The sequence below is a fragment of the Lissotriton helveticus genome, chromosome 1_1 (assembly GCF_964261635.1).
Source record: "Lissotriton helveticus chromosome 1_1, aLisHel1.1, whole genome shotgun sequence".
NCBI lineage: Eukaryota > Metazoa > Chordata > Amphibia > Caudata > Salamandridae > Lissotriton > Lissotriton helveticus.
The window spans coordinates 1998888129-1998907526 of NC_136057.1; the positions used below are offsets into that span (position 1 = coordinate 1998888129).

At 42.0% G+C, this 19398-nt stretch overlaps 1 protein-coding gene across 3 annotated transcripts in view; it reads right to left on the bottom strand.

The window, feature by feature from the left end:
* The window catches only part of LRRC39 (leucine rich repeat containing 39), a 200631-nt gene that overhangs the window by 161420 nt on the left and 19813 nt on the right, over positions 1 to 19398 (bottom strand). For all 3 annotated transcript variants that reach the window (XM_078644464.1, XM_078644470.1, XM_078644477.1), the window contains exon 3: positions 5965 to 6070. In XM_078644464.1, coding sequence (XP_078500590.1) covers positions 5965 to 6070 — 106 coding nt within the window. The remainder of the gene's footprint in view (positions 1 to 5964; positions 6071 to 19398) is intronic.

The following is a 19398-nucleotide window of genomic DNA, read 5'->3' on the forward strand; positions in this document are numbered from 1 at the left end:
ATGTATGCCAAAATTCTTGCCATTCGTAATAATAAAGTAATCCCTGATCTTGTTAATATATATCAGTCTGGATTTATCAAAGGTAGATCTATAACTGACAATTCCACAACTCTTCTTAATATCCTGCATCTTGCTTCAAAGATGGAATCCCCTGTTGCAGCTATCACATTAGATGCTGAAAAAGCATTTGATAGGGTCAGCTGGGATTTTATGTTTGGAGCACTAAGATGGCATGGTTTTAGTCCTCCCTTTATTAACTACATTCAACTGTTATATTCGATCCCTCTACCTCTATCTGGGTTAATGATGTACAATCAAACTATTTCTCCCTTCAGAGAGGAACCAGACAAGGCTGTCCCCTCTCCCCCCTTCTTTTTATTCTTGCATTAGAACCTTTCTAGGAAAAAATACGGTGTTCTTCGTCCTATACTGGATTCACATATAAGAACATTGAGATTAAGTTTACTGCTTATGCAGACGACATTTTACTTTATATTTCTATTCCGGCCACTTCTTTACCTGCACTTTTTTCTTTACTACAGGATTATTCTTTAGTATCTGGGTATAAATTCAATATTGACAAATCTGAAGTCCTACCTTTTAACAAATTCTGTCTCTCTCATATGTTCCAGGGATCTGGCTTTGAATGGAATCCCAGATATATCAAGTGTTTAGGTATTCTTTATGCCAATACTATTAGAGAAACCATTAAAATTAACCATACGGATATACTTAAAAAGGTTTCTTCGCTCATAGAGGGATGGTCGCCCCTTTTCTTATCTTGGTGGGGGAGGTTAGCAACTGTTGAAATGATGCTACTTCCTATTGTTAACTTTTATCTTTCCATGCTTCCTATCTCTCTTCCGCACTATTTTTTCAAAACCATTAATCGCCTCCTAACAAAATTCTTATGGAATAATCGCAAAGCTAGGATCTCCCTCTTTCGCCTCCAACAACCCAAAGATATGGGTGGGGTTAATTTTCCTAATATCCCTCATTTTCACTTGGCCTTCACTTTAAATCAAATTTGGCCTTTTCTCACAGACTCCTTTTCTCCTCCCTTAACAGCCTGGAGCTCAATAGAACTTGCGCAACTTGTCCCTTTTTCTTTCCTTACTGCTACTCGTTTATCTCAACCTCCAAAGAGATTTATTACACCCATATTTACACATTCCAAAGCATTAGCTCTTTCATTGTTTCGTTCCTTTCTCTCACAAGCTACTCTTCTCTTTTTGACTCCGATCTGGTACAATAAATTCCTCAAGATTAACAGAGCGCTTTTCTGGAAAAAATGGATTGACAAAGGCATCATCCCTTACGAACACTTACTTAAGGATAACTCATTGAGAACATTCCCGGACATACGTGATACTTTTAACCTTTCTAATGCACACTCTTCCCAATTTTCTGTACTTAAACACACCTTAACCTCTATTATTTCTCAGAATAGTTCCCTTTCTACCACTGTCCTGTCTCTCTTATCTCCACCAGACTTCTCTATTCCGCTCAGAGCTTCTGCTATTTATAAAATACTCTCTTATCCCACCACTGAGAGACTCAAATCTAAACTTTAGCTTATATGGGAAAAAGACCTAGCTCAAGAATTTTCTCTACAGGTGTGGGACACTATCTGGTCTAAAATACATACTGTCTCCCGTTCCGCTAGCACCACACAGACTTTTTATTTTTTTTACAATAGACTTTTTTTACTCCTTCTGACTTACACAAATTCAAGCTAGTTGATTAAAAAAAATGCTGGTCATGCTCATGTGATAGTAGTGATTTACTCCACATGTTCTTTCACTGCCCGTTGGTTAAGTACCTTTGGTCTTGCATTTGGTCTAAATTAAATGTCATTTAATCCACTGCTTTTCCTTTCGAGATTCTACATATTTTCTTGGGTGGTTCTTCACCTATTTGGAATGTTCCTTGTAATGTACGTACATTCTTGGATCTTTTTGTAGCAATTTCGTTTCAGATAATTACAACCAATTGGAAAGATACATCAAAGATTTCATATAATGCCTGGTGGAATTTGTTATGTCATCACCATAGGCTTGACCGTGCCTTTGCCACCACTGTACCTTTATTAATCAAAAAAGATTTGTTATGGTTGCCTTTAACAGATTTTCTTTCCAAACATGTCCCCTGAACGTTTAGCTCTTACTCCCTTAATTTGTTAAATGATGTTTATTATCTCCCTTTCACTTTTATCTTCTTATAGTAATTTCGGGCATTGAATTTGTATTCTAAGTTGCCCCTCCCTTTCCCTCTCTCTCTCTTTCCCTTCCCTCCCCTCCCACAAAACAAAGCACCTTTGAAAGCTTTGTTTCTTGGTACAGTTTATTTACCCCTTTAGGGTCTGCGTTACATACTGTTTCATTTTAATTGTTTTAATATATTTTCCCAATGCCATTTATTCTTGTAATGATGTTTTACTTTGCATATTTTATTTAATAAAGCTTTCTAAACTGACAAAGAAGTAGTATTCGTTTTTACCAGTGGTACAAACTGCTGGTTTGTTTGGAACCAAGCATGTGTTTATGGTGATGAGTGAATTAACAATAAGTGAATGTTAAAGGCCATGGAGACAGAGACATGGCTTGGAACCCCAAGGGGCAGAAGCAGTCTAGCAAGGCTGGGCTCTCAAGGAGAAGACCTTCAGAATAAAGTGGTATTAGGATAATTTGTGACTGCACAAAATAGAACAAGATATAACAGCAACTTGCGACAGCAGTTTCCTTGAAGAAAAAAAGATTATTTTCTAGCCTGCTCACTGACATGTAAGAAGAGACAGAATGTGTTTGTTTTAATAAGGTGAGCAAATGTTGCTCCAGTCAACTTTTAAAGACCTGCTGAGGAGATTTATGACTTAACAATTAAAAGAAACATGTGGTGGCTTACTGAAGGTTTATCTATTCTACAGAAAGGTGAAATACTTCTGTGGAGAAGCATCTGGTGTTTTTATGAGTGCGTCATGCCTGTCATGTTTTTGAAAAAGTGCGCTCTCACTTTATCTCTATTTCTGTGAAAGTTATCTTTAACACAGATTTAAGTTTCACTGTGTAGCAGAACAGGGAAGATGACTTAAAATAATACTGTAAAGCTCTTGTCTTGATACCGGAGAAGGTTTTTTTATTTCCCGGAACACATTGAAGCAATGCTGAAAGGTACAATAACATTTATGTATGCAGTTTATTTTGGATAAGGCCATTGATGCTTGGAAAATAAATATTGCACTGTGTTGCATTTGAGTATATATACATATATATATATATAACATTATTGTTAAAAAATATATTTTACATTGTATGAAAATGTTTGTGTGTTTGTAAATGTACCACTATAACAAACATACATATATATATGTGTGTATATATATATTCACTGAAAAAAAACATAGTTTTTTAGGGGCGTTATAGTTAGTTGGACATTTCACTAGTACAAAACCATAGAAATTACCAAATTACCCCGTTATAGTTAGTCCATCTAACTATAACTCGCGCCCCCGCAATGCACTGCTGATGACGTCACATATTACATCACTCATGACATGGTCAGTGACATCACTGATGACATCACTGATAATATCTCAAATGACATCACTGATATGACATCACTGATTACATCATCCAGTGACTGTGTGTTTCTGTAAAGTTTAAATATGTTTTATATATATATGCAAAGATGTATTAAAGAATGAGTTAGTGTATACGTGTCTGGATGGAGGACTTAGTAGGTGCGTGACTGACTGTACAAGTGAGTGATTAAATGTATCTTACTGAATGCATGGGTTGGTGTGAATGTTTGTATCAGTCTACCTATTGCTGTGTAAGCTGCTGCATTGGTTGGTGAGTAACTACATGAGTGTCTATATGGGTTATTGATTGGTTGCATGAGTATTTGTATGGGTGCCTGAGTGTGTGTGTGGGTGGATTGGAGGTGTGTGACTCCGTGTATAGATGTGTGAGTGCTTCATTCATTGGGTGTATGGGTTCAAGAGTGCATGTGAAAACAGATGTATGGGTGGGTGAGTGTGTTTATGGGTGTGATGGTGAGTGAATGAATATCTGAGTGCTACATGTCCAAGTAACTACAAATGTAAAACACAGTGCATGTGAGAGTTGGAGTATATAAATGACTATACATGACAGCCAGTGATTTTCAGAGTGGTTGTATTTGATCAGTGTGTGCTTGTATCAGTGATTGTATAAGAGAGTAAGTATATATCATAAAGGTTGGGATATTTGGTCAGATTCACAAATCTGGTATTGCATTGTAAATCTCCCTACAGATGTGCAGGCCCTTTGTGCGGAATGATTTTTGTTGTGTGTAGAGACAGGGGTCTGAGTCCTGTGTTGGATGTTTCTGCTTGTAGTAACTAGGATCTAAAGGTTGCCAACCTGCCAGGGTGGTGGTAGAGTGAGACTGATCTGACCATTTTCAATGGATTCAAGTAGAAAAAGGCAGGTCTTCGCAATCCACCTAAATTTTAGGTGACTGCCACTATCAACATTGCTGGAAGAAAGGTTCGTAATTTTGCTGTGTGAACTGAGAAGTAGGTGCCATTGGTTGGTTTCTTCTTCTAGAGTGAAATGATTGATGGGGTACCTGTCTGAAATGTAGTGCCCTATTATGAGAGACATTTTATGATCTACCCAAACAAATATTAGCTTTTGTGAGAATTGTGCCCTGTCTTTAAAGTAGGTCTTCTAGCACCAGGCAGCCAGCGAGGGGTGTAGCAACAAGGGAGATGTGGTCCTGCAGCCTTAAATGTAGAAGATGTATTGCTGCTGTTCTCTGTAAAACTTTCAGAGGTGTTCAACTGGACGGCAAAGAAAGAAGAATGCCCTGAGTTGGATGATGTTTGGGGGAAAACTATGATGATGCCCGATATCTCTTCAAGAGGGCTTTGAGAATGTTCACAGTCTTGTGGCATTGCTAATTCCTGGTCGCCACAGACTGGGGAGCAGGGCATACAAGAAAAACAATGACAGCAAGCAAGATGACTGATCTGTAAGTGACTGAGTCAGTGAGAATGACTGACTGAGTGAGTGAGGCACTTGCAGGCTTAACATTTTTAGACATATAAGAAACATGATGTAAGTGCGCAGCTATTTTCTTTCAATTTGCCCCGGTCAAAATTATGTTTCAAAAGCATGGTATTATCATTGTCACTCAAGGCTCATCCTGTCAAGGATCTGGCTATACCACTTTTGTGCTGATATTTCTACTAAGCAGAGCATTAACACTGACACATTCATTGTCTTAATTTGAATCCTCTTGTTTATAATCATTGAAAGAAGTCAACAAATGGTGTCAAACAGCCTATATAAATTTGTCAAAAGTGTTTGAATACTACAGCATAGACACTGCTAGAAACCCCATCATTGATAGGTGTCCTAGAAGAGAGGATTTCATATCAAACTGGAAGGTGAATTAAGAATGTATCTCAAAAAGGCTAAGGAGGGGTGTTTTGGTTCGTAAATTGCCAAATGCAGTGTGCATTGGTTGCTAGAAACACAGCACAGTATGTTGGAGTGGTCTCTGTGTTCTATCTTAGACTGTATCAAAATAACATATCTAACAACATGGAAGTTCACACCTTAGGAACCTTTAGCAATAATTCCTGGCTGTTAAGATCTTTTATTCTTACCTCATGGTACCTAATGACTAGTGAGCACATTATCCACATGGCAAATTACATTAAAATGGTTTCAATGGTTTGGAAACAAAGCCTAGGCTGATCTGTCAGATGATTTTTTTGGGAAATTAGAGTCTTTAATCGGTGAAGTACACTTTAATGTATGGTCCCTCTATTTTTTCATTAAAAAATTGCATTAGGAAATAACAATGGAGAAATTGACTGGAGCCCTTGTAAGCCACAACAATTGTTTTAAGGGAACTAATGTGCAGGTAGGTTTATTCCGAACAATGCAGAAAATAGTAACATTAGGCCAATACCTTCCATTCTTCCTTTTCTATCCTTAAAATAAGTCTCCCGTCTTCACTGATGACTTTTTCTTTGAGTTTGGCAAAACTTACTCGGTCTTCCCATACATGAGCAATCCTACAAGGGAGAGAAATGACAATGCATATACTGTACTTTGTATTGGTTTAATTGTTCCTATAGCCTAATACCCTCAGCACTTTCATCTATGTCGTACTGTATTGTACTATAATTGCATTTATATGGCGCTTACTATGGAAATGGTTTAGAAGATGGGAAGGCTGTGATCTATTCAATAAGGTGTGGACAATATGCAGAAATATGATAAAAGAGATTACGGCAGACTGCAAAGTGACATAGAATAGGCAATATTCAGAGACAGGAGGCATCCAGAGGAGGAGAGCCATTAGAAAGAAAGAAAGGAAGGAGAGGGAACAATCAAAAGTTTTAAGTTATGGTATATTTTTCATGCAAAGTTTTAGCAATATAACAGGAGGAGGCTTTATGATACAGCATGCAATCTGAAGATGTAATACTGTGGAAAGAAAATAATTATTTGCATGTGAGACACTCCTATGTTATATACTTTTGATACACAAGAATCAGGCAAAGAGTCTGTCCTGTGTCTGGAATGCATTGTGCAGAAGTGGTTCCAATGCAGCTGTGGGCTGCGAGGACGATGCGGAGTCCTTGCGCTGGAAGAACCCTCGCAGCAAAGGTGATGCGTCGGTTCTGTTCTGGTTTGCGCCGCGCAGCAGAGGTGATCCTTCGGTTCTGCTGTATCCACAGATGGGCTGGCAGAGAACTCTTAGGCCCACTTCCATGGGTCGAGTACTGGGGTGGCACAATTTGGCAGGGTAGAACTAACTGATGCCGAAGCCAGGTGCTGGTTACAAGAGTCTATCCCTTGGAGTCACTCTGGTGGTCATGGGTACAGGTTGCAGGTCCAGTCCTTCTCACCCAGACAAGAGGGCAGCAAGCAGCAGGTCAGCACAACATGTAGCAGTCCAGCAGAGTGGCAGCCCTTTCAACAGCACAGCAGCCCTTCTTCCTGCTAGAGTCTTCCACAGTTCCAGAAGTGTACTGAAGAGTTGGTGTCTGAGGTCCAATATGTATGCCAGGTGCCTCCTTTGAAGTGGGAGAAGCTTGTAGAGGTTTCCTTTTAAAGTGCACAGGTGTCCTGCCCCCTTGCCCTGGCTCCAGACTAACTACAGGCCCTTTGTGTGGAGGCAGAACACAGCCTATTTTAAGTGTAAGTTGGGCTGTACCCAGTGCCGCTCTCCCATCCTACCAGGGATGGCCCGTTTAGGCACACCAGAGCTTTTCATTGTGTGTGGCTGTCTAGTAGGAATACACAAAGCTCACCTGTCAGCTACATCCAGTCATGTGACCAAGAGACAGATTGCAGGATCTAAATGGATAAGGCGGGAAAATGCCAACTTTCTAAAAGTGCCATTTTTAAAATTGTAATTAAAAATCCGACTTTACAACAAGAGATTCATTGCAATTCCAAAACCATCAAACATGAACTTGTTCCTATCTGGAAGCTGAAGCTTATTTAACGTAACCAGGTAATTCCAAGGTTATCCTATGGAAGAGGCAGGCCTAGCAGTAGTAAAAAACACATTAATGGCTTTTCACTACCAGTATATATAAAACTTGAAAGTACATGTCCTACTTTTTAAATATACTGCACCCTGCCCTCTGGGCTGTCTAGGGCCTACCCTAGTGGTTACTTATATGTAAATCAAACAAAGGTTTGTGCCTGGCAAAAGGTTTATTTTGCCTGGTCAAAATGGCAGTTTAAAGCTGCACACAGGCTGCAATTGTAGTCCTTAGACATGTTTACGGGTTACTAAAGTGGGTGGCACAATAAGTGCTGCAGGCCCACTGGACATTTAATTTACAGGGCCTGGGTACATATAGTACCACTTTACTAGGGACTTATAAGTATATTAAATATGCCAACTGGGGTTAAGCCAATGTTACCAGGTTTTAAGCAGTGGTGAAGTGGGTGGAGTTCTAAGGCCAGTAAATACAAGATCAGCAAAAAAGGAAGATGAAGGCAAAATGTTTTGGAGAAAAACATTCTACGGTTGACCGGTTTAACAGGTTTGTATTTTACCTGTGCACAATTCCAGCTTTTTTTAGATATAGTTTTGTGTCATTTACATCTAGTGACCTCAAAATATAAATTTCACATTCCTCTCCTTAATCCCAGTCATGAGGTGAAGTTCATACCCAAACAGGAAACTATTTGAGTTAAAGAACCAACAATAATAATAGCTCCATGTTGGGCAATGACGCAGAGTAGAGATCGCTTGCAGGGCAAGAGGACTAACTAAATGGTGGAGGCAAATCCGTGGCTGCCAATAAAAGAGGGAGGTCAGGTATCAAGAAAAGCTGGATTTATGGTTGCAAGGTATTATGGGACACACCAATGTGCATCTTTCTCTGATTACCTTCCTGGGATTGGAAATTCCGGCAGGGGACTTGAAAGCAACACAAATGTGGGTCTGCAGTAGAACCACATTCTCATACAATGTGAAAGATCAGTGTGTACATACTTGATGACTGTCAGTAGAATAAGAGTGCTGCAGGGTACAGGAAAGTGTTGTTCCTGGTGGTGGTCATAATGTTTGGTAAATTGAGCAGGGCTAGACCTAGAAAGTGATCTTCCAAGTGAATGTTTACTGAGGACAAATTCTCTTCCTTTTATGACACTTGCCCATCCCTTCTACTGCCCATAAGAGGAGGAACAAAAAGAGGTGCCAGCCTTTTCCGCGTATCAAGAAGAAGAGTGAGGAAGATTATGTAGGGGGGATTGCCAAAGGGTGGATCTAAAATTCAAAAGATAAAGCAAGGCGTTTCTTCATCGCCCCTTCAGAGTTTTCATAGAAACAAGATACAGACACCAAATGATAATCAATTGATGGAAAATATATCCATTAGGTCACATTATCCCAGTTTTTATCCCATGAATGGGAGAATATGGCTTGATCTGCTGTGGAAGATCAAAGGCTTTTGGACAAGCTGGTCATCAAACAGTATCAAACATCTAAAGATGCCAAGATCCCATTATTTCCAGAAATGAAGGATGTTATTTTTTTAATTAGACGAAGCTATAGATTAAAGGATCTGATGGGGGAAAGGCACTTCTACACAGCATTCAGGTGAATTTTCTCTCTGTTCAGCTTTCAGTCCTAACTGACGACGTCCATTCAAGACCAAATGAAAAAGCAAATGATTCAAGACTTAAAAGTTGGACGTGCAGAGTCTCTGTTGCCACTTTTCCACGCTGTTCTCCCTGCAATTGAAATAAGAGGGAATCAAATGCTTGCAACTGCTGCAAGCACAGGAAATTCCTATCTTAGTTTGCATTCAATGGCAGCCACACTTCAGCTTTTAACCTAGCAGTTTGCATTTACACCAGGGCATATATCCACCTAATGAATTAGTGAGCCTAAGCAGGGCAGAAAACAAAGCCATTGAGATATTACCTTTAAGAAGGAACCCTTTTTCAAAATTCAATTAGACAAAAACTTTTGTAGGGTATCCAAGCAGAGACAGCACATTGCAGCAGTACAGGAGAAGCCATGAAGGCCTTTAAATTAATTTGAGATGAGTTCATTTAGGTTGACTTCAGGCAAATTGTCTCCTTCAGCTAGTTTGAGGCCAAATTAGTAGGTAAGCAATCATCTGCACTGAGGATCAGGACAGCTTGATTGCTGCCTCTATATGCAGGAATGGCAATTGCATTGAATATAAGTTCCCTACTCCAATACCAACCTTTCCTCTGATCCAAGAAGAGGATGGAAGCCCATTCATAACAGAGAATAAGAGTACAAGCCCTACATCATCAGGAAGGTAGCAAGGATTTTCTGGCCAGTGACTGACTAAAGAAAACCCAACAGTTGTGATGAGCAATAATAAAACCTAAGAACAAAAAGGGTTGGCTCCTAATCAGCAAGGCTGAGACACAATTCTATAACAACAAAGAACTATTGCCTATACTGATGTAAATTTACAAAGAGTTTGCCACCAGAGCAAAGAAAGTTTATCCAAGCTGGGATGTGCTTATAAGTAGCTTTTTATTTTGATATCTCAGTCAAAAACACAGGAGTATATTTGTATTAATCATATACAGTTTGAACAAGAACAACATTTTTTATGTACACTAAAGAAAATGTGGACAAAAAACCAGTGGATTGTTAAAATTCAACATACATGCCAAATTCAATCATATCACAATCATACCTTACCATTCATACACTAAACATAAACAAATACAAATACACACCCGACTAAATAAAAATAGATAATCGTGTAGTGTATTATGTCTGCTGCAGTCTATACAATTATCTGTACAATTATATTTACAGGTATAAATCAAAATGAATCAGCAGAATCAAAAACAATATATACAGTAGTTTTTTATGTATAAACCGGTAATGTGCCTCTATGGACACACTACAGGAAAAACCATGAAGGGGGAGCAGACACTAAACATGAAAAGGGCCTACGCGTTTCAAATCCCCAAGAGTTGACAGGGATTTTCGTCAGGGCCAGGTGGTTCACTACGGAGAATGTCCGAGGAAGGGATAGAGCCTGGAATGTATCTGTGTTGTTGCCAGTTCAAGTAGAGAAGGAGGGCCGGGGGTTCGTGGAAAAATGCGTCCTTGAACAGGATCAGTCGTTGTAAGAATCCGATGAAATTATATTGAGAAGCAGCCTCGGTGTTGAGCTCTGTGAGTTTCCAAGAATCGGCGTCCCCGGTGGCACTGGTCTCCCGCGCATGCGTGGAGTGGAGCGCCGATTCTTGGAAACTCACAGAGCTCAACACCGAGGCTGCTTCTCAATATAATTTCATCGGATTCTTACAACGACTGATCCTGTTCAAGGACGCATTTTTCCACGAACCCCCGGCCCTCCTTCTCTACTTGAACTGGCAACAACACAGATACATTCCAGGCTCTATCCCTTCCTCGGACATTCTCCGTAGTGAACCACCTGGCCCTGACGAAAATCCCTGTCAACTCTTGGGGATTTGAAACGCGTAGGCCCTTTTCATGTTTAGTGTCTGCTCCCCCTTCATGGTTTTTCCTGTAGTGTGTACATAGAGGCACATTACCGGTTTATACATAAAAAACTACTGTATATATTGTTTTTGATTCTGCTGATTCATTTTGATTTATACCTGTAAATATAATTGTACAGATAATTGTATAGACTGCAGCAGACATAATACACTACACGATTATCTATTTTTATTTAGTCGGGTGTGTATTTGTATTTGTTTATGTTTAGTGTATGAATGGTAAGGTATGATTGTGATATGATTGAATTTGGCATGTATGTTGAATTTTAACAATCCACTGGTTTTTTGTCCACATTTTCTTTAGTGTATATAAAAAATGTTGTTCTTGTTCAAACTGTATATGATTAATACAAATATACTCCTGTGTTTTTGACTGAGATATCAAAATAAAAAGCTACTTATAAGCACATCCCAGCTTGGATAAACTTTCTTTGCTCTGGTGGCAAACTCTTTGTAAATTTACATCAGTATAGGCAATAGTTCTTTGTTGTTATAGAGCAATAATAAAAGACACCAGTGAGTTTTGCGTTTATTGGAGCCAGATTTAATAGAGATTCTGTTTTTGTGTATCAGGCAGACAAGTGGCAGTGAAGCAGAGGAACAGCAAGATCGATCTCTTTCAGGAACTGGCTATTGGTTATGGCTCATGAGCCAGCGGAACCATACGTGAGAAATTAACGTCACATGGGAAAAGCCTATAAGAGTCCATTCATAGGGCCAAGGGATTTGGGTTTTAGGGAATAGGAAGCTTGTTTCAGGTCAGAGTCCAAAGGAGGGCTCTGGAAGAAACGAGAGGAAGTTCAATATAGAAGATCAGAATGTGGTCTGGAAAAAAGTCCAAAGTCATCTGCCCCCTCGTCCAGGGCAATCCCTATATTATAATCCATGAAGTATGTTGTCATCTCCCCTTTAGGTATGTCATCAATAGCAATCCATTGTATTTGTTTGAAATGTTTGTATAGTTGCACATGGTGTTTAGAATGTAACATCATAAGAAAGTCACATACTGAACATTGGAGCATCCTCTCGGTCCCACATTCATGGCTAAAGACAACAGTACATTGTTTGTCCACAGAGTTCTCATGAGCTAATCTTGGAATCTGTTCCCAAACATATATCTGTTATTTGTTACAAGAAATGCATCAATTCAAACTAATAGCTGTTGAGAACTCCTTCAAAGAACAGCAAGTCAGCAAAATGCAGACATGCAAGTGATTCTTATGGGACCACAAATCAGGCCTTTAATGTAAAACAGCTAACTAAACACCTTTAATCTATAATGCACGTTTACTCTGCATCCTAATAATCTTTCATTTACGTTTATAATATTTCTTTTAGTACCTTAGTCCACTTAATCATATAGCATGCAAATACATTTCTAACAGTAAGTATACTTGGGGACTACATTCATGAATATATACATGTAATACTAATGCATACAGTGATGAAATGTTATCGTGCAGTCTCCATTGTCATTCTACTCCTATAAGGATCATTTAGAGCCATGAACGACATTTCTAGCTATTTCAGAGGCTAATTTGCACATTTATAAATCAAGTGGAAAAACTGCACTAATGAAATGAAAGAATAGGTTTAAAGTTTAATTAAACATTGCAAATGTCTCATTATTCAGTATGATATGCGTTATTTCTTATAAATCCTTTTAGTGATAATAATCGTATAAACGTATTATTTAATACGTGTCAGTCACTTTATTAATAGACTTTAGCTGTACTATTTCTGTATAATGTTTTTCAATGCATTTCTTTAATTGAAGAGGGTATGTATATGAACTAAATATTCAAAAACATTCAACTAAACCATACTCTATAATAAAGACTGCATCAGCAGTATCAGATGTAACGTGTGCACAAATCATAAAGGCACGTATAACTAATGGGCAGAGAGCACGTTCATTTGGTGTGTCAAGAATTTGTTATTTTGGGGTTTTGTGACATGTAAAGAGTGGGCAACTTTACGCTGCACCAACCACGTGATGACATGTAACTTCTTGGTGACTTGGGCAGACTGTGCCAACCAAATATCATAGCATACTTGCATAGTCAATTAACCCTTCCTTGAAGAACTTCAAAGATTTGTTCCCAATCTCAAGGACACATTGTTGTGACGGTTGAACTCATCCACTTTTTGCAATGGATCTCACTGACTTCTGCTTTGCAGGATATCCTTACGACGGATACCAGCAATCAGGGCGCTATGACAGACAACATGGTCACATAGTTACCCTTTGCTCTAAGAACGTGGGCCTGAACGAGTCGGAGCTCCTTCCCCTAATGTAACGTGTACTTTTAAAGTGAATATTTCCCTCTTGGGGCATCTTCACGCTTAATAACAGATGTTTATTGTTTCGCAACTCAATGGTACTCCTTTTATCAACCACAGATTTGAACCTGTGGCCACTTGGGTAAATACATGTGTGGAATTTTAGTTCGTGTACTGAACATCATCTACGCCATCTTGCAGACTCATGTATGAGCATACACGACAGCCATTTTAGGTACCATGGTCTCCCTGTTCACGATCGCCCGTCAGCACACTTCCCTGAACCTTGCAAGCCTTCCCCGCGCCTCCTGGCTGCCCCGCGCTCACATGCACAAGTCATGAAACCCCCCCCCCCATGACTCTGTCTCAGGGAATCACACCCCGCGCCTGACCAACACCTCCTTTCCGTCCATGAATACCCCTCCTTTGATGACCCCTTCCTCTGAGCCCGACTGCCTGTACGAACCGCTGGTCATCCCTTAGCCCGAGGATACAGTTTATTGCCCACTACTGTATGCACTCGCCTCTCCTGAAAGAGACCACTATTGATCATGACGTCCCCACCCCCTGAGATTCGATCAGGCGCACACATTCCAAAGGAATCGGCAGAACACTCAGCTGCGTGATAACCCCTCCCAATCATATGAGGGGAAAGGGCTTCTACCGTTGTCATGTGTTGGAATGGGCCGGAACTGGGGGGGTGCCGGGGATGTCGTTCTCATACTTCACAATGCCCTTGTTGTAATAAAGAACGTTCACATGTCTTAACCCAGGGGATAAAAGACCAGGTCTCAGAGAGGTTGAGAGAGCACCTCGAGACGATACCTTGTTGTCTGATCTGATGTGTTCTACTCCGACGGAATAAACTTGTTTCCTGTCTTCCTGTCTCCAGCGCCTGCCTCTTTATTGAATAACTTCGTATGGTATTAGAGGCGTTTTACGCCGGGCAAATTTAACTTAGGAAACATCTACTGAAAGCGCCTGACCATTTTGAATTGATCTTTATCAATTGGCGTCCCAAACGCGGGGCCCATCAGCGACACGTGGATCCAGTGGGAGAGGTCCCGACAACAGAGTGAACAACTGCAACGATCGGGAGAGCTCCTGTCCGATAGACCCTCGTCTGACAGCCGATCATCTGAACTTCACTGATTCCGAGCTGACCTCTCCCGAGTGATCTACGGTCCTGACTGGGAACCACCAGGAGTGCCGCGATAGCAACAAGAGAATAGAGGACAATCGGGCGCTGGAAGCGGAAGACGAGAAACTGTCCATGCGGTCCGGGTAAGGTCGTGACACACGACAAATTGCGAAATTGATTGATTGATTGTTTGAAAATACTAGTATTACTTATTGACTGTTTCTGAGAAATTCTCTATTTGCAAACAAGTACAGAATCGCCATACTCTGTTTAGTCTTTGCAGATAGTGAAGGGTAGGCAACGCAAGCCTTTAACACGTCGTGCCTATTTTTCTCCTCATTGATTGATTGATTGAATCGAGCATTGAATTGTTCGAAGTTGGTTCTCTTAAGGATCTTCTCTGCCTACAAACGGGGAAGAATAGGAATATTCTCTCTCCCTTTGCAGATAGTGAAGGGTAGGCAACGCAAGCCTTTAACACGTCGTGCCTATTTCATTCCTCATTGATTGATTGTTTGTCCAAACATTGACTGTTTGGAATTGGTTCTTTCTGGAGGTATTCTCTGTTTGCAAATAGCGTAGAATAGAATATTCTGTCCAGTCTTTGCAAATAGTGAAAAGATAGGTAGTGCAGGCTTTTGCCCCCCCATTGTAATCCGTCATGCCTATCTTCTCCCCATTGGTTAATAGTTGGGTCAACCTGGACCGCTTATTAGAGATGAACCATCCAGCTCCACTGGAAGGCACCCCTAATAAGGACATGTTTACTAAGCAAGGACTAGTCGCTATAGCTTATAGTAAGTTATGGCATAAATATACAAAAAAGGATCCTGAAAGTCAGTGGCCACTGATAGGTTCTTTTGATGAAAATAAAATAAAAACACTAGAAGCAGCTGTAAAAATAAATAAGGCAACGCCCACTATGCTCGATAGTATTGGCATGTGGCGCAAAGAAGCAGAACATCGAAGGAAAAGAGAAGAAGCAAAAATAGTGAAAGAGTTACGAAAAGCAGCCCATCTGGCCGCAAAAGAACTAGATGAAGAAATAAGAAGAAGAGAGGAAGTTAAACAAACGCAAGAATCAGGACTGGCAGGCCAATGCCCTGTCAGGACCACCTCTGCGCTCTACCCGGAGATGCCCTCCAAACAGCGGGCAAACGACGAGTTACTGCTCGGTCCTCCAATTATCTACATGCCTCCTCCTTATGCTCCCAGCCAGCCTCTAGCACAACACTCACCAGTTCCAAGTGCAGGTGTGGGTGACCCTAGCGCTAGTGCCCCGGCTCTTACGGCCTTCGCACCAGCCGCATTGGTAACAACAGCAGATGAACATGAGACTAGCAGGCACCTAACAGCCAGACCAAATAGGTTGAGCAAAGATGAGCGGGATGGAATCGACAAGATAGCAAAAACATTGGTAGAACGGAAGGAGAGCGAAGAATATACGATGAATATGCACAATTTACATGCCGGTAGTCACAGACGGCATTTCATCTTACGGTTCAGCTACCACACCCTGAACGCGTATGAGGATAGGTACCAGAATAAAGGTCCTGCTAAATTGACGGCTCTATATAGAAGGGTCGATGTTGGAGATGGAACTGAGAGCGATGTGACGGACCTCTTTATGCAAACGCTTGAGGTCTTCCGCCACCTCGCGGAACAGAAACCAGAGGTCAAGATCACAGTCCCTGAGACGATTGAGTCCTCATTAGAAGCAGCCAACACGATGATGCCTATCAGAGAAGCCGCCCCCTATTGGGTTCCCCCAAGAGGTCAGGGAACAAACGATGATATCAACCACGCAGATGCAAAAGGGAGGGTTGTGTACAACTGGGTTTACCAACCATGGGATCGGCAAGATATTTTAACTTTTAGGCAAACCCTGCCCGATCTACGAAAGAACCCTACAGCATTTTATACAGAACTAGGCACAGCCTTGGGCTCAACCATAATGACTCTATCAGACATTGATTTGTTTTTCGGGTTGTGTCTGCCGGCTGATGTGTGGAAGCAAATCCGGAAAGCCGACCACACAGACCTGTTCGGACACACCTGGAAACAACTCGATGACCTAGATAGGCAGCGAGAGCCCGGAAAGAAACCTGTAAAAGACATACTGGAACTCCCCGACAAAATAGTACAGAAGCTAAAGACGTTGATCCCAGAAAAGAAGGTAGACTGGTCGGTAGTCACGGCTTGTCGTCAGAAACCTCAGGAAGATGTATCAGAATATTTCTCCCAATTTGAAACAGTGTTCTCCGACTACAGTGGCCAAGACATGACCACCGCAACCGGGCAACACCTATTCGTGCAAAACTACGTAAAAGGGCTATCGCAAGAGGTCTCCCAAAAGTTACAGATGAGTGAGAGTAGTTGGGGAGCCTCCAAACCTGCAGCTATCCTTCAGATGGCTCAGTATTATGAACACCAAAAGAACGAGAACGAGAGGGCGAATGAGAAAAAGAAAAAGGACTTAAAAGAACGAGTGATGATTGCTCAATTGCATGAAGTGACTACAGGAAGGGAACGATATAGGGGAAACTACCAGTCGAATGCCCCTAGGAATTCGGCCCCTAGAGACCGCAACCCCACACCTGGCGCTCCACGAACCGACCTCGATGAGAACCAGTGTGCATTTTGCAAAGAATTTGGGCATTGGAAGTCTCAATGCCTGGCCCTTCGGGAAATGATTAAAAATAAAGAAACAAGGGACATGACAAATGGCTCCAAAACTGGAGGGCAGGGACGAGGGCAGACCCGCGACACCACCAATGACCGATCTGGCAGACCAAACACATTTGACCGCCCCCGACAGAATCAGTGCCAACAGTCCGACTGCAACAATGCTCACGACTCTGCATAGGACTGCCAGGGGCAAGGGAGGGATCCAGTCGAGCTCTGTGTTGACCAGCAAGGTCCTTACGTCACTGCTAAGGTCTTGGGTACAAAGTCTCCATTTTTGGTAGACACTGGAGCGACACGTAGTGTATTATCAAAACGACTGATTCCAAGGGCACCCTTGTCTGGCTCACACATTACCTCGATAGGTTTCGATGGAACGCCCTCCACTAATCCCCTGTCTGTACCTATCTTCTTTGACCTAGGAAACAATCCCACTGACACAACATTTCTGCTCTCCTCCAACTCCCCTGACGCCATTATGGGTATTGATTTACTGAAACATTTCCGAGCTACTATTAGGTGTTCCCCGGATGGAGTCCGAGTCATCCTGTACGACAACCCGAGCATGTCCAGACCCTACCCCGCACGACATATGTACGCCATAACAGATGCTGACCTATCCTTGCTCGATACCCTACCCCTGTACCTATGGGCCAGAAACGACTCGGATGTAGGACGAATGATGATCGATCCCGTACACATAACTGTTCGACCAGATGCAATACTCCCGAAACTCCCACAGTACCGGATATCGCCCGAAGGCGAGAAGGCATTGGTAGCGATTATTCAGTCCTTGGTAGATGCAGGAGTGGTAGAGGAAGTGGTTAGTAATGTCTGCAATAGCCCTATCCTACCCATTGTTAAGAAGCAAGGTGAGGGAGATGAGAAAGCGTACCGCTTCATCATCGACCTGCGAGAAGTCAACAAAGTGGTGGTGCCACAGTACCCCGTAGTCTCAGACATCGCCACCATCCTGACTCTCATCCCGTCCACTGCCACCACCTTCACCGTTATTGATCTTAAAAATGCATTTTTCTCTATCCCCATCCATTCAGACAGCCGTTATCTCTTCGGCTTCACTTTAAAAAACTGTTCATACCGATTTTGTAGAGCTCCCTAGGGCTACACTGAAAGTCCCAGCATTTACAGCCAGGCCCTCAAAAGACAGCTGGACGCCGTCCAGCTACCAGATGGAGTGGTGTTGATCCAATATGTTGACGATATCCTTTTGGCGGCCGACACCACTCCACTTGCAATCACAGCCACTATCCAACTCTTGCACTTTCTTGCGGAGAATGGCCACAAAGTCTCCAAAAAGAAACTGCAGTTCTGCCAGCCCCAAGTAACATACCTAGGCCATCTCCTGTCCAAAGAAGGGAGGAAACTTACACCCGACCGAATCCAAACCATCCTAGACACCCCCATTCCAAAAACACAGAAGCAAGTCCGTTCATTAGTGGGCCTTACTTCTTTCTGCCGACAATGGTTACCAAATTTCAGTCTCATTATAAAACCCCTACTTTCCCTGTTGGCCAAAGATGTTCTGTTCCCACTCCCGTGGACTCCCGAATGCCAAGCATCCTTTAAGGAGTTGCGGGATGCCCTTTGCTCGGCACCCGTTCTAGGAACACCAGATTACTCCAAGCCCTTCTCCCTCTTCACTCACGAAAGGGAGGGATGCGCATTGTCTGTTCTAACTCAGCCCATCGGCGCCAAACAACGCCCTTGTGCCTACTTCTCTGTCACTCTTGATCCAGTCGCCAGAGCTCTACCTGCCTGCCTTCGAGCAGTAGCCGCTGCTGCTGTCTCTATCCGCCAGAGTGAGGGAATTGTGCTTTCAAACTCCCTCACGGTATTAGTGCCCCATGCAGTTGACACCCTTTTGAACCAGACTAAGACTCAACACCTGACTAGCGCACGACTAACAGGGTACGAATTGACTCTACTTGCACCCCACATCACCCTGAAGAGATGCACGACATTGAACCCTGCTACACTGTTACCCTTGCCCGAAAATGACCCCGATGTGCCCCCTATACACGACTGTGTGACCCTCACGGACGAACAGACCAGGAGTAGAATTGACCTCCGAGACATTGCTTTCACAGATCCTGATGGAGAACTATGGGTAGATGGCTCTTGTATCAAACTCCCAGACGGCACCACCTCTGCTGCCTATGCGGTGACGACAGCTCGAACAGTTGTTGAAACAGCTCGCATCACACAACGATCCGCACAGGC